General features: G+C 36.8%; 1 protein-coding gene across 6 annotated transcripts in view; it reads right to left on the bottom strand.

Moving 5' to 3' along the window:
* Positions 1 to 6167: 6167 nt before the first annotated feature.
* LOC102654975 (zinc finger protein 628-like) overlaps positions 6168 to 27560 on the bottom strand; it is a 97229-nt gene continuing 75836 nt past the window's right edge. For 4 of the 6 annotated variants that reach the window (XM_026440146.1, XM_026440151.1, XM_026440148.1 and 1 more), the window contains exon 4: positions 6872 to 24215. In XM_026440146.1, coding sequence (XP_026295931.1) covers positions 23127 to 24215 — 1089 coding nt within the window. In that variant the 3' untranslated portion in view covers positions 6872 to 23126. Of the gene's footprint in view, positions 24216 to 27560 lie in introns of all 6 variants that reach the window. The other 2 variants (XM_026440149.1, XM_006562654.3) reach the window with 1 other exon arrangement.

Below are 27560 nucleotides of genomic sequence, written 5' to 3'. Positions count from 1 at the left end.
GAAAAATAGAAAAAATAATTTCATGTGTTAATGATTTTAATATTTTTTATGATGAAAATACTTTTTTATATTAAAAGAACACTTATTTCATTATAAAATTATAATATTAAATTGGCATTTTTTTTTAACGAAAGAACCACAGTGATCGTATTTTTGGAAGAATTTTTTTTAGAGATTCCTTTTTATGAATTGCTTCAAAATAAGTGTTTTATGAAAATATATATATTAAAAACAAAAGATTTTGTTCAATAATCACCTCATACAACACTCGTTTTGAAATATATCTTATATATCACAGAATTTCTATTAGCAGTTATTACATATTTAAAAAAATTTCTAATTTTCATATATAGATATGATGGAGATATTTGCGTATAGTTACGATTGTACAATCATATACTTAATGTTGCACAGCGTAACTGATTTCCAGTGAAAAAAAAAAAAAAAAAAAAAAAAAAAAAGAAACGTGTACAGTGATATACAACGATAGAAATAAAATTTCCATCGTTGTTTATGACAATATCCACCGAGCATATAATCATAATTTTAAGCTAGTCACACTATTAAATAATCATATACGTATAGACGATATATCTATAACAAATGTTTGCAAATCAAAAATTTTAGATAGATAAATATGATATTTTTCTAAATTTTTTAATAATTACTTAATTTTTAAAAATTAGATTGTATCATTATTTGGAATTAATAGAAATTAGAATGGATCGTTACTTTATTAGAAGAAAAAATTATTAAATAAACTATAAACTATAATTTATTAATTATAAGTATTTAACATTTTGACATCTCTGTTTTATATATTGCATTGATTTACTATAGCAATTTTTTTAAAAATTTTTTTATGTTTAACAATAAATGTATTTTTTTTTTAATTTTATATTTTTGAGGATTCCTTTTAATGAATTTAATTATGTTTTAATGAATTATTCAAAAGAATATTAAATTTAATTACTTCATGAGTTTCTTTTATCCTAATAAATTATCTAAACAATTATGGGAACAAATTAATTCGGTCTAATGATAAAAAAAAATTAAATATAATTATATTATACAATTTATCTTGTTTTTTATTTGTTTGTTGAACAAACATTGTATAAGATGAATCATTGATCACTGCCACCTTTTTATTTTTAAAATTATACAAATCAAAATATTTGTTTAATAAAAATTATATAGGAAAGATTACTTTACAAAAATGAAGTAATTATAAAGTTATACGTGAAATGTCTGATCATGAAAATACTGAAATTACTTGCTCTCTAATCAAACAATCATAAATAGATATTCATACATATTTAAAAAGTATTTTAATATTTTTGCAAAGATAGAAATATATAATTTTATATATAAAAAAAAAAGAAAAAATAATAAATAAAAAGAAAAAACGGAAATAAAAAAGAAAATGGAATTGATACTCATATCATAATATCCTTTTATAAAAATATTATGCAATTTTTATCAAGTATTTCTTTATCTTATACATATCTCATTAATTATTGATCAATTGTAAATATACAATGAAAAAAATATAAATTAAAATATTTTTATCTTAATAATAATAGATAGATTTTTTACATTATTAAAAAGATTTAATTCTTCTAATTTCTGTCTAAAATATATTGTTTTGCAAACATTCGAGTATGATACCATAATATCAATTATCAATCATTTTTATCACATCTTGAAATAGGTTTTGATTAAAATAAAAAATAAAAAAAGAAGAAAGAAAATGTATTAAAAAAAGAAATTAGGCTATGAAAGGCTGCGTATATGCGTATATTACATAATGAAAACAGTACACGTTTTATTTTTTTTTTTTTTGCCATTTTATTTTATTTTACGATAATAGAAAGAAAAAAACGTGTTCGAAATATAGCAATAGTAGTAAGAGTAACAAATTTTGAATTTCTTTTTCCAAGAAGTTAGAACGATAGATTTTTAATCGATTCCCTCTAAGGCAGCTTCCGTTCTTTAGTTATTACATTAAGAGGAAATTGTAATAGCGATATTGCATATGAGCGCATTTATAATCGATATCGCACCTGTTTCTTGATTTTTTTTGCCCCCCCCCCCCCCCCCCCCTCGAACAAGAGATATTTAGCGGATAGTCCTGTGAAATTCTACATACGTGAAACCCGTGAAATGTGTTTCGATGGAATAGAAGCGAGAACGTGGATGATGAAGTTAGAAAAAAAAAAAAAAAAAAAGGAAGAAGACAAGGGAGGGAGTGTGTGTGTGTACAATAAAAGTGAGGGGAGTTTGTTCAGAGATTAAATAGATTTAAAATACTCCGTACCATGACATATTGAAGCGAATATTGACAAGAATAACGATACTTGATGTATCGAGACGTAACGTATAGGTACGTTGATAATGCACAGTCCAAAATACGAGGTATATTAAATGTGAAATTGTAAAATATATATACAGAATGTATCTGAAATTTGTATGAAATCGTTGAAAAAAGTAATAAAGTGATTGCTTCTTTTATACGTGATTACATTTCGTTTACTCACCTTTTATCGTTCGATCTTCTATTTTTCACGATATCATCGAATGTTTCTTCAAGCAATTTTAATCCCCAAAAGACTGTGTTGTGTCTCGACTGTTTAAATACAAAAATATTTGTATTTTATAATTGTTAAAATATTTGTATTATAATTGTTAAAATATAAAGGTTTGGAAAAAGATTCACCAATTTTTTGAGATTGGACAGAATGTATTTATTTATCTTTGAAGTACGTAGAGTAAAGTAGATCAATGCAATGTTATGAGTAGTGTATCGAGTAGTAGTAATTGTCATACGAGTTGCTAGGAACGAGTATGTATATCCACAACACCGAGGAGCTCAGCCGCTCAATTTTTTTTTTTTTTTTTTTGCACGACACTGATATACATTAAACGTTACAAGATAGCAATAACGATTATCACCGTTGTTCATCGTTATCATTGACGTTACCATAGTACCTTAGCCACAACTTTATTACATGACTTACATGATCTTTGGCATCGTGGATACCAGGATTCAACAACAATACACGCGTTCACGCGCACACGTACACACACACACACACGCACGCACGCACATTTACACACGTATCTCAAAATCCTCAAAATTTAATATCATTTCTCGCAGCTTCTTTTTTTTTTTGTTTTTTTTTTTTTTCAAAGTAACGCGAAACACGGCATGCTGCTTACAATTATTAAACTTAGGCTTCCTCGCATCCCAGTCACATAGACTGGAAATTAATAATGTCGACTTGTTTCCTCCGTGACGATTCTCTTCCTATTTATCAATTCTTTGTTTTTTTTTTGTTTCTTTTTTCAAGGAGTTCAAAGTACAATAAAAAGTACAGAGATTCTTGAGATTGTATAAATGAAGATTGTTGAAATGGATTTCACTTGATTTTCTATCTTAATTCTATCACATCATAAAATTTTATTCATCCATATTACTGTTCCAGTAAAATTACAATTACACACATTTTAAGAAATATTGAAGATTGTACAAAAAGAAAATAATCTTAACACTTGCAACAAAGCTAAAAGCATTCAAAAGTCTGTACTTTTTACGAATTTTAATCCTCGAAGAGCAACGATTTTTCTTCTAGTTAAATATTTAAGAAAGGATTAAAAATTAGTCGAATCGAACAGTTTATGAACGAATGCTTGTGAAAGAAACTTCAAATCTTCGTGGAAGAAAATCGTCACGATTCGAAAAAATTCAAGCGAATTTCCCTCGTCCATCTTTTCGTCCAACTCTTCCATCTAATCGACGATTTTGTTTCCCTCGCGCCGGTGGCACGCCGGCCCATCATCATCGTCCATTTAATCGAGGATTGCCGCGGACTTGGCTATCACAAATCTGGCACGAACGAGCCTTACAAAAAATACAATACGCGTCCGCGACTTTTTTGTTCCTTTTTTCTTTTTTTTCACATTTTTTTCTCTCTTTTTTTTTTGTGTTTTTTTATACCTTTTTTTTTTGTTTTTTTTTTCGTTTTTTGTTTTTTTTTTTTTTTTTTTCGTTTCGTTTTATCACAGACCAGCGCGCCGCCCGACATATTAGCGTCCTCTTGCTAATTACGCGTCGCTGCCGCGTTTCTTTTTTTTTTTTTTTTTTTCGCCTCGCAACATCCGTCTACGAAAGCTCAGGGCCAGGAGAGGGGTTAAGGAGAGGGGAAGGGGCTGATCCATCAATTAGTCTTTAGCTGCCGTTGATTCGTCGATCGTTGTTCGTCGCGCTGTGAGAAATTCGTTCTAATAAATCGTGTCGTTCCATCTTTGTCTTTTCTTTTTATTCGTTTGCAGATATTTCTTTTCTTTCTTTTTTTTTTTTTTCGAAACATGACAAAAAGATCGAATCGTAATTCTATAATAAAGTAATGGAAGAATAAATAGATACGAATTGTGAAACGTTTGATTTTTTTTTCCTCTCTCTCGTTGCGAAAGATTGTAAAGTAGTAGAATTTGTCATTGATCCGACTTGTGTCAAAATATATAGCGTTTATGGAAATGTAATATAATGTGATATAAATATTTATCTGCGTGTATATTGCAATTTAAAATGACAAAATATTGAGAAATTTTAAAACATTTGAATACTTGATCAAATTATTTAATCGCGAATGGATAAAATGGAAAATTTGTGAAAATAATTTTGTCAACGTTTCTTTTTTTTTTCAACGTTCTCGTGTAATAAATGTTTTTCATTCATGTTACAAGACACTTGTTAACAACAATTAAACCATATTTCCATAATTAATATTAATATTACTAATTGCAACCAAAATTTAATTTGCCAATTCGTTAACCAAATTCCTGATCGACTCGTTTAATTTGCTTCTTTATCGATGGATTGACTTATCAATGTAATTTTCAATGTATTTATCTCAAATATATAATATACGTATATGTATAATTTATAATCCTAACAATCCTGATGTTCGCGATATTTTATAAATATAAAACAATTAAGGATTCAATTACCACTATGAAATAATAATAATAATTCAACGAAACTTTTTAATTAACTATACGAAACATTAAAAAAAAAACAATTTCAAAATTACATAATTACACACACACAAAAGAAAAAAGAAAATATATAATACAACGAATACAAAAATATTGTTTAAATCTTTCTCTATAAGGATAAAAACGACAATTAAATACCTTAACAAATACGAAACGTAAAACGAACTAAAAATTGAAAATCGTAATTCAAACGAACGATCGGAAGGAATGGCGGTCGTGCCGGATGTTCCATCAGGAGTGGAAAGATGGAAAGATATATATGGAAGATTGCGGCCGCCTACTAAATTTTCTCTATCTCTTTCTCTCTCTCTTTCTCTCTTTCTTTCACTCTCTTTCTCTCTCTCTCTCTCTCTCGCTTCTTTTTTCTTCCTTACAAAATTCTCAGTATGTGCCCTCGTGTTTGTCTCTCTTTCTCTCTATTTCTCTCTCTTTCTCTTTCTCTCTCCCTTTCTCTCTTTCTCTCACGCTTTCTCTCACCCTCTCTCTCCCTCTCGCTCTCAACGATAACAATTGAATATGAATTAGAAAAATAACATTATATCGTAGACAACAATTGGTTACAATGTATATAATAATGTACCAGTAATAGTGTATTATTATTAGTTCTTTTTTTTTTTTTTTTTTCCCCTTTTTTCCTTTTTCTTTTTTTACTCCCCCTTTACACAGTACTTTTTATCCCCGTTTTTTTTCTTTTTTTTTTCTTCTTTTTTTTCTTTTTTTTCTTTTTTTTTTTTTTTTTTTTCTTCCTTTCTCTTCTTTCCTCCTTTTAAAACGTGCCATTGACGTGGGGCGCCGTGACTGGCGGCTCATGGAACGCTAGAATTAAATTTTACACGCCGCTTCGTAGTATCGCTTCGTTCCGCCAGCTTGGTCGGTCGATCGATCGCCGATCCGTGATGATCGACGATCTCGCGGTCGATGGGATCGGATTCAGATGAGACTCGCAGCTTTGTACCAACGGCTATTTATACATACGTAATATATCGAACGTAGTTTTACCGTGAATGGGCTGCCGGCATCCTGTTGGCAGTTTTGACGTCTTCTAGCAAGAAATGCCGCGAAGAAAAACAGAACGAGATATTTTTTTAATGTTTCTCTCCCTCTCTCTCTCTCTCTCTCTCTCTCTTAATATCTCTGCTTTTTCAGTATCGATCGTTCGAAAAATGTTAATTTCGAAGAGATGTGTTGAAACTCGCGTAATAAAAAAAAGTATATCGATTAATATCTTTTTCTGCGAAATGTTCGAGAAATGTTAGAAAGCATAGATATTGCATCAATACCAACCGTTCGTTCGTTAATTTACTAGTTCGTACAAATTTACTCGTAATTCAAAACGTAATTTACCAAACTATGTATCCGCGCATGCAGATATAAATTCGATCGAAAACTTCTTAATCGAATGAAAAGTTGGGATATAAAGAAAGAAACGAAGAGAAAGATTTAAGCGTCGACGATGTACCAAAGGACGGATGCAAATTCGTTCAGCCCGTTCCGGCCAATTCCTTAACTAATTGATTAATTAATTAATAATTCGATTAACCGAGAATTGAGCGTAGCACACGCATCTCGACACGGAGCTTAGCACACAGGAGAACAGCGCCCGGCGTCAGTGGAAAAAAATTCGTCGTGGACAGATTTCGAGACGGCGTGCGATATCGTGTCATCACCACAATTCCCCCTCTTTTCTTTCTTTTTTTTTTTATCTTCCTCTCACTCGATTATCCCTCCTTTCTTTTTCTTATCTTCTCGTTTCTTTTTTTTTTCTTTCTTTTTGCGCGCGTTTTTCTTTTTTTTTTCTTTCTTTCTTTTTTTTTCTTTTTCTTTCATTAACTCTTTTGCTTAAGCCTTTCGCTCGTACGCACAGACAAAAGAAACGTACGACGCTACAAACGTCGTTTGTTCGCTCGACAACTGTGTACAATCAATTAATTTTAAGCTAACACGTAACTAGTTACGGTAAAACCTATTTCACGGCTTGTACGACATACACGTATTTATAATATATATATATAATATTTATATATATATATATATATATAATATATATAATATAATGTTTATATATATATTACAGTTAGATTGCTCATTGTCAATTCATCGGTTTATCACATTTAGTACAAGTTGAAAAATATCTCTAACATCCACGTGCGGGGGGCGGCGTGGCCACGTGCGCCACGCACCGTCCAATTACAATTCCTCCGGAGTGGCCGTGGCGCACGGCCGCCCCCTCAATTCGTTCAAATTACGCTAATATTATTAATAAGTTACAATCATCGTTAATATCTAACAGTAGGTACGACAAACAATTACGACAGTACGGCCACGAAATGTGTTGTGTGTTGTAAATGTGTGTGTTCGTTCCATTTTTTTTTTTCTTTTTTTTCTTTTCTTCTCCTTCAATTCTTTTAAATCGACTCGCATATACTTTAAACATCCTCGCAAACATCGGCTTAAGTATGATTGCAAAATCGACATTCGTTAAAGCTTCGATACATTGGTGGGAATGGTGGTGGGTTTCGTCGAGGGGGTTTAGCTTTGGGGGTATTTCATAGGTTAGGGGACAGAGGCGAGAAAATTTCGGTGGGTTTACCCAAGTGAATATTCACACGGTGAAAATGATTTCTTTCCTTTTCAATTTATCATTATTTCCCCTAATTTTCGAATAACTCTCTCACAACGCTTTCGCGCCTCTGTTCTCTTTTATCTTCGTTCTCTATCCGGGATAGTAGCAGCGAGCTATGGGACGATCTCTATTTCAGCAAAATTACACGATAAAGCGACAGATATTCGTGCCACGGATTACAAATGGCTCGAAGCAGCGAGGTGAATCGTTGCTACCGAGGACGAGGCAGCGATAGTCGTTCATTATTGCTAGGATAACGAGCGAAGAAGATTAGGAAAAAGGTTTTTTTTTTTTTTCGAAATATACATCTACGATTAATTTTGCCGAAATAGCGCGGGAACCGTCGCGCGCGCATGCGCGCTGCACCTTTCTCCGGTTTTATCGTTGACCGACGATCGGTAACGTAGACGATCGTTTCCGATCCAACGAAGGATCTTTTCTAACCGGTTTATGGCGAAACCGGAAGAGTGCAAGCTCGCGCATGCGCACACGTCTTTTCGGGACGTGGATGTGTTACATTTTGCAACCACGCCGTGTGAACGGGTTCCAAAGTATCTTTTTCTATATTCCATCTTTTTTTTGTTTTTTTTTTTTGGCGTTTCTTGTATCTGACATTGTTTTTTTTCTCGAGACATCGTACGTACTATTACACAGACGAAGCTAAACGCTGAAATCGTTCGCATAACGCATTTTTTTTTCCTTTGTCATATTTTTATATTTATATCATATTTATATCTATATATATATATATATATAATTTATATTTATATATATTTTTATATGTACTATTTTTTTTTCTCTTAAATCTCTTTAGAATAGACACCGAAAAGACATCGAGAGGCTCGAAGGAAGGTTTGAAATAGAAGATTAAAGTTTCCGTTTCCGGCTATTACGTTTCGAAAAATTGTCTGACTATACGTTAACGAGTCCGAGCTATAGATACTATACTTCTGCTGTTCTCTATACACGAATTACGCGCGCGCGTAATATATATATATATATATATATATGTGTGTAGTGTTTGTATCGGGAGAGAGAGTGCACGTGTGTGTACCATATATATATATGTGTGTGTGTGCGTGTGTACCTCTGTGTGGTGTCGTTGTAATCTGTGTCGTGTAATGTATGCTTCGTTTTAAACCTACGAGTAGTCGTTCCGTACGGACGGACCGACGGACACCGAGGATTGAGCAAACTGTTATTGCACGGAACGCATAAACTCGAAACACTCCCCAATTGTTTCTCTTTCTTTCTTCTCCCTATATTGAACCGGCACGGTTCGCCGTGCTTTCGCGAGTAACAGGTCCCCATCACGAATCGGCCCGATTTTTTTTCCCTTCGTAAACGTCGATCGAAATTTTCTCTTCAAGAAATGAACGGACGAGAGATTTAAAAAAAAAAATTCCAATTTTTAATTCTCTCTCTGCTCGATGATTTTAAAAATTCGATCGTTGAAATGGATTTCTTCTTTCAAACGCATCTTTTAAACGAGCTCGAATCGTTTTTCCGTCACCGTCGAAACTGAAACCGAAGCCAGGAAACGATAATAAATAATTCACGGGTATTTTCGTTTCGAGGACCCGTTCATCGCGTATTTAATCACTTGCGTGGTCTCTATCGATTAAACATTAACGGCGAGAGACCTTCTTATAACATTCTATCTAAATACACTTAGCGTATATCCTCGGAACATAGATAAACCAGTTAAAAACATTGTATATGTTCCTATCTACCTATACACAATATATAGATATAATGTTTGTATATCATAACCATATTAATAATATTAATTACATATATATATAATATATATATATATACGATTGGAGTAAATAATTATTAATTAATCCTTATGCATATATCACATCTGATCGTTCAGTCATTATAGGAAGACCCTCGCCTCGTCACCAACGCACACAAACCAGCTCCAATCATTCCTCCTCCAAACTATCCTCCGTTTTTTCCTTTCAATGTTTACACGATCGTTTTACAAATTGTCAAAATTTTTCCTTTTTTTTTTTCAATTCAAAATTCACACACACGTTAGTACTAAACGTTTCTCTATCGTTTTCATCGTATCCCTTGCTTATTCGTGTATTCAACCCCCTCTTTTCCCTCTCTTTCCCTCTCTCTCTCTCTACCTATCTCCCTTTCCTCGTTTTCTCACTCTCTTCCGATTCGTTTAAATTAATCCGATAGTACGGCTACTATCTAAACAGACATTTAATATTTTTTTTTTTCTTGTTGCTTGGTAAAAACCTGAAATCGCCATCGAATATCAATATAATACACTTAGTATGTACTTATAGTATAAATATAGGAACATTCATTAAATATATATTTATATATATATAATATTATCATCGTCATATATATTTATATATATATATTAGAATTTGTATATATATATATACTTGTATATATATATATATATATTACTTGGTGTTGCATAGGTAGCTATAATTTTTAAACGTGGTTTAAAATGCCCAATCCATTCCATAACGCCTGGCCATGGTTCCTGCTTTTTTTCCAGATATAATAAAGAGTTAGAGTTATTTTTTTCTTTCGTTAAATCGATCATCTATCCGCCCGCCATGATCGCCTGGAATTTCGAATACCTTCGCATCAGAATTACTTGCGTTTTATTATCTCGAGATTGGAACGAAATGTTTCTATCAATTTCTATCCATTATCGTATCGAAGGCATGAGAAAACTTAAATTTAATTTAAAGAAATATTTATATATTATGAAGAAAAAGTAATTCTCTGATCTACGTAGATCGAAAAAGCGCGATACTTTCTTAAATTTATGGCAAGCACGAGTGATTGTAAATCTTTTTTTTACTCTGTTTATTTTTCAATCCGATGAAGTTAATCGGCGTTTAGTTTTCGATTCGAATGTTTTCTCGAAGTACAAATTTTTATCGGGGGAAAAAAATCTCGATCGTAAGAAGAAGTGTGCGCGCATGGAACGTCACACACGGTACGGTGTACTGACAGGAGGCTATGTGTACACGAAAAGCCAATAATGCATCATCAATGGTGTGCATCGCAGCGAGCATGTTAATTATCGACACCGCTACTTAATGCGACACAAACATTAATGCGTTCGCTCGCTCCACGGCTCGCCAGAATGCCGTAATGTGTGACAGTGAACAGGTATTAAGCCTTTCTGAATAAATAAATATTTTAATTCACGTAACACCGTACCGCGTGGATTTTCAAAAAATCGAACTGTGAAAAACGATTTCCCGATGTTACGTGATTGTTCGTGTATTGCGCGTGAGAAGAAAATAGTAGAAGAAAAATTCAAATTTTTAAAATAAGAGGAATCATCAATTTTTTTTTCGAACAATTTTAAAAGAGAAACTTAAAATTCTAAGAATATAATTAATTAATGTTCAAATATTAAAAACATGGCTTTCTCTCGAAAAGTTCCGTTTACCCAACTTTATACAAACTCAACAACCCTTTCAATCGGTGCAATTAAAGTTCAAGATTAATTTTCAATCGATTTCTTATTATTAATCTCTGATAATAATGATATCCGAGATATCGAATTAAACTAGATTGAACAAACAAAAACTCACACTTTACTTATTTATTCTCGTATCCTCTTATTTCCATACTAAACAAGAATCCAAAATTTCCAAGTTAAGTCCAATTATTCCCCAAAGAAAAGATAAAACGAAACACTTTTATATATCAATTTCCAAATAACCTCCAAACAATTCCAAAATTCTTTATCCTTCAATTCCACGGTTCTCGAGCGGTGGTTCCTCTCCATTCTCCACCCCCTTCCTCTCCCCCGTCACCGCGAGTTCGCTCTCCCCCTTCCCCGTATATAGGCCATGAAACAGACGGATCGCGTATATATATATATATATAATATATCCGTAAATATAAATATCACTCGTAGGGTAAACTATAAAAAAATATCACGCGGATATATTCGTTGGTGGACGTGTGACGGAAAAATCAGCTTGCTTCAATCCCTATCCCACCCACCCTCCCCCCCTCCTCGAGAAGCGCTCGAGAACCGTGCCGAGGCCGTGGCTCGCCCCTGGAAAACCCAGTGTGCGCTCCATTCCGTTTCTGCCCGCGATCCCTTTGTGTGCCGGGACACACAATCGCGTTGAATATATTATGCCGTGCACATTTCGGAGGTACGTTTTACCGACTTCGATTGAAAGACGGCTGGCTATCACGCGAGCTAACGTGATGCGGAGTCACACGCTCCATCTATCGCGCTCTTTCCCTCTTTCCACCGCCGCCGCACTCTGCGTTTCGTACTACTCGACTTCTCCCCCGTTCTATTCCCCTCTCCTCTCTCTCTCTGCACATGCACACGGATGATGGCAGAGAGAGAGAGGGAGGGAGAGAGTGCACACGTGTGCACGTCACGATTAATTGATTCGAGGAATCGTAAGTTGGGCCGAACTTAAAACGAGGACCCGATGCATTATTTCACGATATCGACGCGACCTCGCTCGACGCGACCCTGCTTCGGTGTAGAATCGCTCGAAAGGATTGGAAACAGGGGTGATCTGCGACGATCTGAGAGTAGGTTCGAGTAGGAGGAGGAAGTAAATTTTGTCTCTTGCGGGGTTGGTGGTCTTTCGTTTCTTTTCGAGTTGATGAGGAAAGGAAGATCGTGACGAGGAATGGAATTTGTGGAAGGAGGGATGTGTGAATGATTGAAGAGTTGAAGGAAGGGAGTTTAAGGTGGATGTGTAAATTTTGTTTTTCAAAATTTTTTATTTTGAGTAGTGATGATGAAGATCTCTTCATTTGAGGAAAGATGGAAATTGAAGGGTAAAAGTGGAAAGAGGGTTTGTTTAATTTGTCGATAATTGATAGTTTTTATCGTGAATAGCGAAAAATCTGAGGATTTCTGGAGGGAAGATTTTTCTCTCGCGGGAATAAACGAATGAAAATTTCGTGTATCGATTTAATATTAATGGAATGAAAGTTAGGAAGATATGAATTATGAAGTTGGTCTATCGCGACGATGGATATTCACGATTCTCTTTTGGTATGGGGAATCACTCGAATCACCGAGACATTCGGTTGGATATAGCACTGTCGGCGAAAGATTGATGGCATTTCACAAACGGTGTGTGTCGAGTGCTTGTTTTTACTCCTATTCGTGGAAATTTTTGGCTCGACGCAGTATCAATCCTTCGATTCGTGATCTTTTTTTTTTTCTTTTTTTTCTTTTTCTTTTTTTTTGTTTTTTTCAAGAACACAATGCAGCTACCTCTCTCTTTTCTTTGTTGCAAATCGGTGCATTGAAGTCCTGCGTGTCCAGTTATATACGATGACAGATTCTGAATTAGAGACTTTTCTATCTATCGATCGGTAAAATAATATTATTATTTCAAACGTTCGTGTAATTTCAATCTTTAAAATATTCCGCCAAATTTGCTAATCAAATAAAGAAACGTATAGAATACATTCTCCTATAACTAATACTTCCAATTCTCTATAATACCACGTGACGTAAAACCCTTACACGTCCACTTTTTATTATCATTCTATTATTATATCTCATTATAATATTGTACCAAATTATATTAATCATAATCATCCTTCTCTCGTACTTTCGACTAAAATTTTTCCTAATCCTAATGTTAATGACGTGTAAAATAATATTCGAAAAAGATATCCTCATCTAAACTTGCACCTAAAACAAAATATATATGCACAAAAATGTGAACGCTATCCTCTTTGTAAACTTTTCTCGATATCCAACGCTTCGATTAATATCCATATCCGCTATCTATTTCTCTTTATCAGAAACTCAACGAAGCTGAAAAACTGAAATTAGAAACGGTCTCTATAAAATCGTATGAAAACGTAGCAGCGTAGCGAATTTCAAGCATAAGAGCGTAACCGGAAGTTTCCACGCCTGAAAAACGTGACAACGCATGACTCACTTCTCTTCTCGTAACATCTGTTTTTCCCCGTCCATGCTTTACCGGACAGACACACACACACACACGCACACACACACGATTTTCGAGGAAATCTTTTTTCCCCTCCCCCTCCCGGGGAAAAATACGAAGGTTTTACAGCATCGTCACAGAGAAGTTATCGGAAGAATCTTTGCGGGTTTTTGTTTTCTGGGTCGAGTGGAGGACCTGGGCAGAAAAAAAAAAAAAAGGAAAAAAAAAAGAAGGAAAAATCGCGCTTTCGGAATTTTCGGATGTCGCGCGGTGACGAGAGCTCGTAGAAGAGCCACCCCCCTCCCCCGTTGGCGATTTTAACTCTGTGATTTGGCAAATTGGAAGAGTGCGGAGTTGTCGACTTTCGCCCTTTGATTTCCATCCCGGTCAAAGGACTATCTTTCGTTATCGATTCATCATGGGGATAGAAACGCATCGTGATCGAGTTTCGACCCCTCTTTCTCGTGCACTTAAATATTACGAAAGGATTTTTTTTTCTTTTTTTTAAAACACCGGTGTAATAATTAACCCTTTGACTTTGGTGTGAGCTTGCAAAGAAATTGGTAAGAATCATCTTCGGGTAAATTTGGAAAAATTATAATTCTTTTTTTTTTTCTTTTTTAATCGTTAAACCCGATAAAATCGTTTTTCCGCTTTTATATATATAGGTTCATGGATTGTGGATTTGCATAAAAGTATGTTTTCAAGAAGTATTTTTCATATTGTACATTTCATATTATAATTCGTAAACGATACAAATTTATGGATTTATTTATAAAACTCGTTTTGATTAATTATTATGAGTAATTAAAAGAATCCGGATTCTAATCGATTAAATGAACGATTTCAACTTTTTTCAACGCGATTAAAAGAACTTTTTAAACCAATTTTGAACCTGCAAAATACCGTTAGCGAGATCGTTATAAGCGTTTCTTCCAAAAAATATATTTATCGCGAAATTTACCTTAAAACTTTATTAAAATTTGAACCGCTATAACTTCAAAAATAATGGCTTTCGGCCAACAGATGAAGGACCGTTAAAAGCGCGGAACTTTGCCCTTTAAAAATGCTTTTCGATTTATCCCGATAGGAATTTCGTTTGCCGAAGATATATCATCGTGTAAAGAAAAGGATAATTTTCATTTTCGTTTATTTATCTTCGTCGCTTCAACGCTTTCGTTCTTTGTCTCCTCATTTCGTCTCACTGACCTATCCCAAATTCCAGACAAGTGACATGATTCCTGGAAGAAGCTAGTATTCCATTTCCAGCGAGAAAATGTAGGTCACCGAGTCGCTGGATTCTATTATTTCGTACCATCTTAAAATGGTACTCTATGGAAATTTTGAATCTTTATATCTTGGCAATCGATTAAGAATATCGAAATAAAACAGAGAGCAATTTTAATGGCCCAATTTTCTCTATTTCTCCGACTGGATTTTAATATCCTCTTTCGATTTCTTCTTATACGAAAAAAATTAAAGTTTCATTTGTGATGACACAAATAAATGATAAAGTGTACGGAGACACGATTTAGGGCATTATAGTTTGCATAATGTGATATATTTTTTTCTGTACATTACATTGAATATTTATGCAATTCAAATAAAAATCCACAATCCAGCGATACGATATTTGATAATCGATCGAGTTTTCCTCGGGTATAAAGGGTTCAGAAGATATATAATTAGATTTATAATTAGACATTGAGTAAATAAAGTTGGGGGTAAGTAATTCGTCTGTAATCCAAATTTCTCATGTATATGAATTTGAATTATATATCTCGCGATTATAATTAGATTAGAAAGAAATATAGACATTGTGAGTGATATTAAAATGGAAAATTGCATTCACAGTTGCAGAATGAAACTCTTGTAAAAATTCTTGTACAATCTCTCTTGTACTATCACTGATCACTATCTATCGTGTTATCACAGTAAATCAAACGTTCACCTAGAATCCTCGATTTAATAAAAGCTAGCTAAAATTCGAATTGGTATTTCGATATCACAAGTGAATTGTTGTTATAAAATATTATTACTGATTTATATTTTCGTTATTACAGACTGTGTGTGTGTTTGTAAAAAATATATATACATATATATCGTGTGTTGGCGTCGGTCAATATCGATTAAACGACAATAATTGTAATTGAAAAAATTCAATCGTACGTTACAAGTTTTACAAGTTTTAATCACATTTTAAATAGTTAATATTTAAAGTAGACTCGATTATCACACGTATCAAGCGTTAAAAACTAAAAATGTCAGGAAGAAAATTTGTTAAAGAAGAAATTATATTATATTTCTAGCTAACGAATCGATCTTCTTTCGACGTAGAAATTATTGTAACGAATTAATAAAAGTAGAGAGATAACGAATACTGTATATATATAGATTTTATTTATTCGTTGTCAATTTCTAAGAACACGATATATTTGATACGTTAGTGATTTTTAACTAACACCGTAAAATGAATAAATGCAATTTCTTATCAATTTTAATTAATAATATTCCGTCTCTCATCATTGCAATATTTGGCACTGTCGTTACTTAATAAATCTTATCAAAAAACTCGTATTGACCAATTACAAATATATATATATATATTATAAATCAGTATATAATCGTGTAATAAAAAATGCTTACTATTCGTTTCGCGATATTAATATCCCGATTAGAAGTAAAACACGCCGTCACCACGTCCGTTCTATCGCGCAATTATTCCACTTGTTTTCTTAACAAATTTCACGCGCTAAGAGCTTCTATTTATTTATTCCCGTTATTATTATTACAGGGTATACATTTTCGTACCAATTTCTAATTGTCTAAATATTTGCCCGAGTATCTGTCTGTAAAATATTTGCTAAAATACAACACCGTGCTGGCCTTCGTGATAAATAATTCTAATAAACGTTCGTTCCCACCGTATCATATAGAACGACGACGATGGAATTAAATTAAAAAAAAAAAAAAGAGAAAAAAAGAACAATGCTAAGCGACGATGATACAGAACTCATTTCTCAAGCTCTTTACTAACGCTAAACTGATCTAAATATTATTATTCATTCGTCATCGTCAAACGACACTAGGTACGCTAAATAAATATCATTTTTTCTTTTTTTATCATTTAAAGATTATCAGTATCACAGTATTTAAAGAATATATACATATACATATATAGCTTTCGTTGCACAAGTCATTTTATTATAAAAAATTACTCGCCCCTCTCTCTTTCTGTTTTTTTCACTTTGTCTCTCCCTATTCCAATTATCAACAATCATCATTTTTTTCTAGCTCTAATGTTCTGTTCGAGTCGTGAACCTACGAAGGATCTATCGAAATTCAAGAAAATACTTTCTTATTCAAAAATACCACAGGTATCACAGATTAAAAAAATATTCTTCTCGCGACGAATGGTGTTAAGTTGAACGAAGGAACTGGTTCGAAACTGATCAATCATCGAATTACTCGAAAAATTTACTGGAACGTCAAAACTTTCAATCGTGACATCAACTATCAATCGTATTACTTCCTTTCGTGCCACGACGAACGTATCCCCCGTATTTCTTCGATAAATGCACAAATCTCTATCTATCTCTACGAAAACCTTAAAGAGAAGACCTCGAGAAAGGAAAATTCATCATACCTTTTTAAAACGGTAACGAAACTATAAAACTCTTCTACCCTTACGATCTTAAAACGAATCTACATCTCGAAATACATATATATATATATATATTACCCTCCCTAAAAAATAGTTTTAACCCTCGACCACGATTCTATAATCGCATGCTTACGTTCCTTACGAACGAACTCTCCTACGAGTAAACTCGTAAACTCATAGACAGATATAATACGAAAAAAATGGAAATACTTTCGAGGAAAGGTACGTATAAATAAAAAGAAAAGAGATTAGAGAAAGAGAGAGAGAAAAAAGGAAAATACGAAGTAACCCAGGCAAAACGTAAGGATCGCGAGTGGCAAGGATGGAGGGGAGGGGGGATAGTTTCTCCGAAACGCGGAGAGAGAGAACGATCCTCGAAGCACACGGTCGAGCGTACACGGCGGAGCAGGAAACGTCAAGCGCAGTCGGTCTTTCAGTGACAGAACGATTTGCAGCTTCCCTCGGCCGTCCATAACGCAGTAAATCTGGCGTGCAGTGGAAATGGAGCGGCAGGCGGGCGGACTGGTGGTTGCCCGGTATAAAAGCTAACAGAGGCATCAGGCGTCATGGAACTATTTTCCTTAAATCCTTGGATCGTTAATCACGCGCGAGAGACGGACACGATACGCCGGGGTCCTGTCGACCGGCGTTATTTTCGAGAGCGCGCACATCGGATGGACAAAACAGCGTAAATTAAAAGTCTCGCCGCCGTTTTGTTATCTTTTCTATACTATTCGCGCCTCTTTATTTTCTTTCTTTTTTTTTCTCTCCCCCCTCCCCTTCTTCCTCATTTTCGTTCCCCTTTTTTTTCTCTTTCCCTTTAATTTTCTCCCACTTTATCTTTTTTTTTTCTCCACTTCTTTTTCACTCCTAGTTTCATCTATCTCTCCCCCACTTTTATCTCTTCACGCGAACGTGTGCGAGAACACGCGTGTTGTTCTCGTTCTCGTCTCTTTCTTTATTATTCTCCATTTTCCTTTTTATTATTAATATTATTATTATTATTATTATTATTCTTTTTTTTTCTTTTTATTATCGTTTGCTCGTTTTTTTTCTTTTTCTTTTTTTTTTTTTTTGAAACTCGTTGACATTCGTTGGACATGGTCTCGCTACTCGCTTACTTTCTCTTCCCTCCTCTCCCCCTCCCCCACTACTACTTTCGTTTCTTCTGTTCCTCTTCAATCTGTCTCACTCTCTCGCTCACTAGTTCTAGTTCTAGTTTTAGTTTTTTTTTTTTCAGTACCCTAGGCCTGACTTTCCCCAAAACTGAGTTTTCTCCGGCCCTTATTATTCGCCCCCTTCCATCGTGGGACTTGGTTGAACTCGCGTTGTAAAACTTATTTTATAATCGATTCGACTATATAATTTTTGTATATATATATATATATATATATATATACATATATATATATACGTAATTTTATATACTAAACTGACTTGATCGCGGAGCCGGAATCGCTCGAAGGGAAATTGGGAGGCTCTTCGAAGAAGAAATCTTTGTTACTTCTTATATGTTATTTATTTGGATCGACTCTGTTATCCTCCTCCTAGTTCGAGCCTCTTTTAATAAGTGTTCGTTATTATATAGTCTTTTTCTTTTTTTCTCTCTTCTTTTGACTCTCTGTCTTTGGCACCGTGAAATTTCTCCCTACGAGCGGCCTCATCTCCTTATCTCCTTTTTCCCCTTTCGTCCTTTTCATCTTTGGCTCCTTCCGGCCCGCGATCAACCCCTTTATTCCTCTTTCTTTCCTTTTTTTTTTTCCTTTTTTTTTTTTAGTTAGCACCTTCGTTATTCGACTTTTCGTCTCACTGTTTTGAATACGTAATACAATACATAGACAGCAGCAATCGCGTCGTAAATTACTAGCTAAATGACTAAATTAGTTAGTTTCTGACTTAACGGAAGGGAAAACTGGCCTCGCAAGGGTCGAAACACGCTTTCCTTTGTTTCTTTGTTTCTTTCGCGTCGCGTCGTGCCGTTTCCTCGTTCATCGTTCGTCGACTTTCCTCGATTTAACCGGTTTTCGGCCGCCTTTCTTCTTCTTTTTTTCTTTCTTTCTTTTTTTTCGCGGGCGCGAAATGAAATCTTGCGACAATTATCAATCGTCCTCGGATGATTTTACGAAAAATTCTGCGTGGAATTCCATTGGATGGGTGAAAGATCGACTTGAACTTGGTACGAAACCGCGGTCGATCTGGGATCGTTTCGGTTTTTGCGTTCGACGATGGAAAATTTTTAATTGTACAATTTTCTTTCTTTCTTTCTTTCTTTCTTTTTTTTTTAAGAAATATAATATATATCAAGCGTCGACATCAGTTTCAGTAAAGTTTAATAGTTTGGTTTAAAATTATAAGAAACTTTTAAATCCGACAACCGAACGAAAAAAGTGTATCGTTATTTCTGAATTATAAAGTAAGTAATCTTTTTCACTTATAGTTACAGGATATACATTCTATCTAACAGTAAAATCGCACGTTTAATAGATTTAATAGAAATATCGTAAAATTGGAAGCTTGTAAAAAGAGTGAAGATTTATCGATTTATCCCGTTGATTATTTATTCATAGAATGAGAAGCGTCCAAGCGATCTGTTGTTGCTTAATAATTCGAAAAATATACACACACACGATATATATATATACATATATAGACGTTATAATTCAGAAATAATATAATATCCACCCTTTAAAAATTACCACGATCGGACGCAAAGCGTGAACAAATCTCCCAGAGAGATGGCCCGCTCTCGGTTTCAGGTTTGAGCAACGATCACGAAATCACAGCGTTCGCTAAAACGAGGCAAGTTGTGTACAAGAATAAAATATACGAGAACCTTCTGTTTACGAATCCTTCACAGTTATATATATATACCCCACGCGATCCGAAATGGACAAGGAGAAACGTCGCAACGCGTTGTCCCCGCTTCGTCGAGAAGAAGAAGAAGAAAAAAAAAAAAAAGTCGGAATAAATTGTTCGCGAATAGATCGAATCGATCTTCTCGTTTCCTTTCGTTTTCTCTTTCCTTTTCCTTTCCTTTCCTATTCTTTCTTTTTTCCAATCTCCAAATTTCCTCCAATCTCTAAACAGATCCATCGATCACCCCGGACAGACGGACGGACGGAAAGATCGGCGCAAAAGCTATGCGATAAACTTTCACGAAAAGTAAACGAGACTTTGGCACTGGGACGGCACGTTTGCAACAACGATCACTGTATTATATCAGATCTCATTACTTATCCTTAATTTAATGTCTATTTTTAGAAGACGGAATAACGCGCCGAATAATTAAACAAATCCCCTCCCTCCCCGCCCGGGTGATCGACTCGACGTTCCCCAACCAACATCGCGATGGAGGCCGATCCAATCCAGCTCCAATCGTCGAAGCAATCGTCTCCGTATATATATATATATTTATATCATCCCCCCCCCCCCCCGGACTTGAGTTAAGCGCGGCCCGATTCGATAAGTTAAATAACTCTGCTCGGTCGCCCTGCCCGGCCAGGGAAACCGGACGGAAGATGTCGGCCGATCGGCACAGATTCGTGAAACCGCACACACATCCGCCCGGATGCGGGAGAATAATCGGAACGAACGGCAATAATAAGTTTATTATTATTATTATTATTATTACTATTATTATTATTATTATTATTATTACTATTATTATTATTATTATTATTATTACTATTATTATTATTATTATTATTATTATTATTATTAGCGAGAGATTATTCCTCCGTCCCTTATTCCTTGTATCGGTTCGCTGGAACGTGGCACGCCTTAACGCCACGGCCGTTGCCTGCAATTATCGGAAACGAGAGAGGCGAGGATTTGCGCCCTCTTGCGAGACCAGGGTCCCGGGAGAATGAGCCGGCACTCTCGTTCTAGAGCATTAAGATTTTTACTTTTTTCTTTTTTTCCCCCACCCCTCCCCTCTTTCTCATCTCAATGGATCGGATCTATATCGATTTAGATATATATATATATATATATATATATATATATATATATATATATATGTATATATATATATATATATGTATATGTATACACATGTATCATATATATATACATATGCAGACAGCAAAAACTGTGTGGGACTAATATTGGCTAAAGAAGTTTGAAGGGGGTCGGTTAAGAGGGTTGGGAAGGATCATCGTGACAAACAACACGTCCAAGCCTCGCGGTTTTTTCCCCTTTTCTTTTTTTCTTCTTTTTTTTGCGTTACGTTATTCTTGCGTGATGACGGCTGCGAACGGAAAACGGCTGCGCGCTTTATTGCTAGGTCGCTAGGGTTTCTTTTAAAAAGGATACACGGCTGGCTTTCCAAGGCACCGGCAACCAAGCTTCCGGGAAGGCCTGGCGTGATTCGCGCCTATCCTTCGCTCGATGCCAACCTCGCCTCCCCCCCGCCTCCCTTCGACGAGAAGTCTCATCGCCGTGTTTCTTTCCTTCTCGATGATCGGAGCTGTCTCTCTGATTGAATTTCAAGCAACAATTTATTCATTTTCAAAATTCTTCTAGAATTTCGATAAAAATTTCGAAGGTTTCTTTCTTCGAGAGTGCCGATTTTGTTTCTTAATAATTAAAAATCAGTAAAATGTAAAGTTTGCCGAGGTGTAATTAGGGGAAGCGTTATTTTTCTCGGGACGAGAATCAATATGACGGGCTGAATTTCCATTCCGACGAGAGACCTCTCGTCCAAGTGGGGTGAGACGCCAAGACCGGGCGGCATACGGAAGAATGATCGTTATCGCGTGCACTGTATAAAAATCTCATCGATTACGCTGACAGCTATTACTAGCGGCGAGTAGATTCTGCTCGTCGATGGTGCACGAAGACGAAGAAGACGAAACAAAAACGAGCCGTCGACGTTCGTCCGTCGCGTCGTCGCGTTCTTTGGTATCGAATCCATTATCACATGTTAGTCTCACTAACGTTAACGTAGAAACTCCTCCTCTCCGAACAACTCTCTTCCTCCCCCTCCCTCTATTCCTTCTTCTTTCTTCGTTCAATTATTAATATTCGTTTACGCCGTAAGTTCGGCCGACGATCTCTTCATTTCTTGCCTCGTTTCGCCCTTCCTTTCTTTTTTCTTTCTTTTTCTTCTTTAATTGACTCGTCTTACTCGGTGGCTTACCGGATGGATAAGCGGTTCTCCTCTTCCTTCCTTCCTTCCTTCGTCTTCCTTCCCCCGAAAAGAACTCGTGGAACAATCGAAAGATGGATCTTAAAAATATACCGATCTTCCTATCAAGGAATTTCCAAAGGAATCTCTCCGATTCGATTCTCCTAGGAGAAGAACGGCCATTTCGCGTGGACGAACATAACGAATATCATACATCTACACCTTTCTTCTCTCCGTCTGCCTGTGCGCGCCTTTTACATTTTCTTACCGATCTTATCTTCGATCGATCGAAATAAAATCTTTCCTCGTTCTCTATCTATCTACTATCTATTCGATTAACTCCGAGGCGAAAAAGGTGTGTTCCATCTAACGATACGCAACTGTAACGCGAGCACAGCGGGGAAAATAATTATCTCTAAAGTAGTCGTTGTATACGAGTGACCCGCCATCGGTCCCTGAAGCGCGCGCCAACGCTAGCCGAAACTAAAACTTACTCTCCGACTCTAACTCGTATCTCTCCGTGTAACAATGAAAATTCTCCTTGTGTATCCTTCTCGTTGCTTTTGCTCGATTCGAAAATTGGTAAAAAAATTTCGCCGATCTGGAACAAGCCCCGTTTCGCTCGGGAAAGGCGCGCAACCGGCAAACCCGAATACCGAATCGACGTTACACAACGTAATACAACGCGGCCGGTCGGCGATCAGGTTAACGCTGGTGTATATGGGTGGTGAGATGTTTGGAGAGGTAATCCGCCCTCGCGAAGCATTTGCCGCACATCTCGCAGTGGTACGGCCTCTCCCCCGTGTGTATGCGGAGGTGCCTGGTCAGGTCGCTCTTCCCGCCGAAAGCACGGCCGCAGAACAGGCAGACGAACGGCCGTTCACCGGTGTGCTTGCGCACGTGCAGCTTCAGATTCTCCTTGGAGCGGACGCACTTACCGCAGAAGGGGCAGGCGAAGCGGCGCTCGCGCCTGTCCACCTCGTGGCTGCTGCGCGCCAAGCTGATCACCCGATCGCCGCCAACCTCGGACCGATGGTCGTCGTCCACGGCGTTGTCGTCCGCGTCCCCGACCTCGCTCGTGCTCCCCCCGCCCGCAGAGCCCCCTATCCCCCCCGCGGGCACAGCCTCGCCGACCATCTGCGCCTCCAATCCTCCTGCCTCCCCGGGATTCTCCCCGTGGACGCTCGCCGTCTCGGACACGCTCTCCTCCCGGGTTGAATTCTCGTTGAACGCCCCCCTCGTCTCCTCCTCGCCCGGATTGGTGGTCGTGTCGCTGCCCGTCTCCACCTGGGACGGCTCACCCGTGCTCGACACCTGGTCGCTCCTCTCGGCGGCGGCCGACACGGCTGATCCGATCGTCCCGCTCTGGGATTCCGGGCCGCGTTGCAACCGCTCCAACGCGTGGTTCAGCCTGTGCTTCTTGAACGACTTGAGATACCTGAACTGCATCCCGCAAACGTCGCAGGTGAACAGCTTGTCTGCGGGGAGGCGGGCGCGATGATTCTGCTCCCGATGCTTCACGTAGGCGGAACGGTAACGGTAGCGTTGGCCGCATTGCTCGCAGGTGAACGGCTTGTCGTCGCTCGCCTGGCCGGCGTGCTGGAGCAACGCGTGCCGTTCCAGCAACCAGGCGGAAGGAAACGTGGCCAGGCAGACGCCGCATCGACGCGCCAAACCCGCGAGGCTAGCGAAACCGCCGTGACCCAGGATGGAACCGCTTCCGCCGCCTCCCCCCGTGCTGCGTTCCACGAGGGCGCCCCAACCCCCCGCCTCCAAACCGAGGGCCAGCGACACCTGAAATTATCGTGGTCTGGTTAGACTCGTGGAATTCGTCGGCTTTGAGCGACGGAGGGATGGAGGAGGGGGGAGATTGCGAGGAGGAATGATTTTCTCGGCGGTTCCCGATGAATGGGTTTCCATGGTGGGAAATGGAGGATGATCGATTCCTCGTGTTGTGTTTTTCTCTTCCTCTGTGCGTCTGTGTGTGTGTGTGTGTGCGCTCTCTTTCGAAAGCGGTGGGTTTAGAGGAATATATATATGTATAAAAGAAATAAGGACGATGAATCGATGTGCTAGCATGTATATATATATATATATATGTATATTGAAATATACGAAGAAAGAAATTTTGTGTAAAATCGTGTAAAGAGAGGCATGCAGAGTTAATATATAAAACGGATAAAACGGATATTTTTTTAAAAATAAAGGATAAACTTACCGATATTTATTGTCGCGTATTAATTAACGATCTTCGTTCTCGTCACCTGTGACGTCGTAGTAATAGAGATAATGATACACGCATCTTGACGTTTGTTAAACAAAGTTCGAATTAAATATAGAAAAAAAAAGAAAAAAGAATCATGTATATAACGTGTATCACTAATTAAATCAAGGTCTTGTGCGGTATAATATAAACGTTGATCGAAAAGAAAGCAATCCGTTAAGGGAGGGGCAGGGAGAAGAGACATTAAAAATAAGTGCAAGGCATAGAAGCTATTCTACGATCAAACAAACGGGCATAATAAGGTGTTATAAGAAATTGTGTGAGAGAAAGAAAAAAAAAAGGAAAAAAGAAAAAGAAAAAGAAAAGAACGACATCAAGGTTCAATGACCTATTGTTAACACAAACAGTTTGCAGCTTTTATTTCACAAATCGTTAATTTACAACTATGATATGCATTCGTTCGCCTAAGAACCGAAACAAAACGTCATTTTACACGAAACAAGGCGTAGTACCCATAATGATCAAGAACGCGTGTCAACGTGGTGAAGTAGTTTTTACGGACAAGTCTTTCTCTCCGATATTTTTTTTTTTTTCTTTTTTTTTTTCTCCATTATTTTTTTTTTTTTTTTATATATATATATATATATTTCTCAACTGTCGAGATATATATAATATGTATATATCCTGGAATAATATCTTACACGTGTGAACGTGCGTCGGTCTCGAGGATCACTTTTTTTGACCACGCTGTTTTTAATATAATCATCCTAGAACGTTACACGCATATTTTTTTTTGTTTTTTTTCTTTTCGTTTTTTTCTTTCTCCGTGTTGAAACACGCAAGCTGCGACCGACAAGTTCCATCGAAAGCGAATCTTCGGTTCAACGGTCAAACCTCCATGCTCCATCGTTTCCACGCGTTTCAATCTTTAGATTTGACGCAGAAACGGAAGAACAGAAATTATCCTGTATTCCGTTATTATTATTTATCAAAAAGATTCGCTGTCAACACCGAGAAGAAGTCGTTCACACTGCACAACCGTCCGTTTTACAAAAAAAACTTTCCATACTTCCCATTCTTTTCCTCTCTCCGAAATCGCAAGCTCGAACCGCGTCTTCGAGCAACCGATGGACATTGTGTTCTCATGAGCGGCATATGTGTACGTGTGTATGTATACGTGTGTGCACGAGAGCTTCCTTTCTTTAGCGAATTTATGTGTGTGGATGTGTGTACGTGTGTGTGTGTGTGTCTCTTTTCGTTCCATATTTCTCTTTTTTTTCCTTTTTTCTTTTTTCTCTTTTTTTTCTTTTTTCTTTTTACAATCGACCCTCCTCCGAGGATCCGTGACTTTTGAACGAAGCGTGGACATATTTTTCCTTCTCCACGCTTTTATCTCAACATCCGGAGACGATAGAACGGCGGGAATCGCGAGTACGACGAACGCCAGAAAGACGCTTTAAGCTTTCGGAGCACCATTTTTCTATTTTCTATTCCGTTTCTTTTTTTATTTTTATTTTTTTCTTTTTAGAATTTTTTTTTTACCCTCTGAAGACCGATTCCATCGCCGAGACCTTATTCAATCACGATGCGAAATCCTCAAACTATTTGCGAATTACCAATTATTCGAAATTTCGAAATATTCCGCGAGATCTCGACGTGTTCGCAAGATTTCGAACTATTCGCGAGTTCTCCACGTGTCCCAAAAATTTCGAAATATTCCTCGAGATCTCGAAATACTCGCGAGATCTCGACGTGTTCGCAAGATTTCGAACTATTCGCGAGTTCTCCACGTGTCCCAAAAATTTCGAAATATTCCACGAGATCTCGAAATATTCGACGTGTTCGCAAGATCTCGAAATATTCGTAACGTTTCGAACTATTCGCGAGTTCTCCACGTGTCCCAAAAATTTCGAAATATTCCACGAGATCTCGAAATACTCACGAGATCTCGACGTGTTCGCAAGATTTCGAATTATTCGCGAGTTCTCCATGTGTCCCAAAAATTTCGAAATATTCCACGAGATCTCGAAATATTCGTAACGTTTCGAACTATTCTCTCATGTGTTCGTAAGATTTCGAAATATTCGCAAAAAATATTAAAGCGAGGTCTCGACGTAATCGCAAGATCGATCGAGGCAACGGGACGGATCTTGAACGGGTTGGTTCTTCCCTAGATGGGACTCGTTCGGGTTCGATCGAATATCCACCTCGTTGCCTCGAAGACGACCACCAGCAGAGGAGTGAATTGCGAAAACGAGACGCGTCCATTCGTTCGCGCTACCGTTCTTCCCTTCCCTTCCCTGTTTACGGGCGAGCCGATGATCGCGCCTCGATAATTCATCTACGTGTCCTATCGCGAGCCGTGTAATATCTAAGATCAGCAAGGTCGCGCCAGAGTGTTCTCCGGGCACATCACGCGACGCTTTCGACGTACTGGGTGTTAGTCAAGTCATGTTGTGGAACGAGCGTGATGGACATTGTTTCATGACCGAAGGATAACTCGAGTGCGATAATGAAAGACCACAATGTGTGTATATTTGATAATACGAATGTATCGATTTAAGTTTAAGAAAGATTAGAATTGTGGAGAGATCAATTTTCTTCTTTCTTTTTTTTTCGGATTTTAATTAATGCATCGATTCGTTTTAATTAGAAAAAAAAAAAAAAAGGAAAACATTCTCGTTAAATGAACATTCGAATTTTTAAACATCCTTAACGATAATAAAACGATCGAGCAATTTTATTTTTTAAACTATTATATATTGAATCGCGTTGAAACAAGTGAAAGGAAATCTTTGCTGTTAATACGTACATAAATTTCACATAAATTTAAAGTGTCGAAGTTATTTATACATGCACTCCCTCCTCTCACGTTTCTTGCGTATCTTTTTTTTTTTCCTTCAAGATATATCGAA

This window comes from Apis mellifera, linkage group LG4, assembly GCF_003254395.2.
Source record: "Apis mellifera strain DH4 linkage group LG4, Amel_HAv3.1, whole genome shotgun sequence".
Taxonomy (NCBI): domain Eukaryota; kingdom Metazoa; phylum Arthropoda; class Insecta; order Hymenoptera; family Apidae; genus Apis; species Apis mellifera.
The sequence above is the reverse complement of the archived record's forward strand: the minus strand, read 5'-3'. Positions and strand labels throughout refer to the sequence as shown.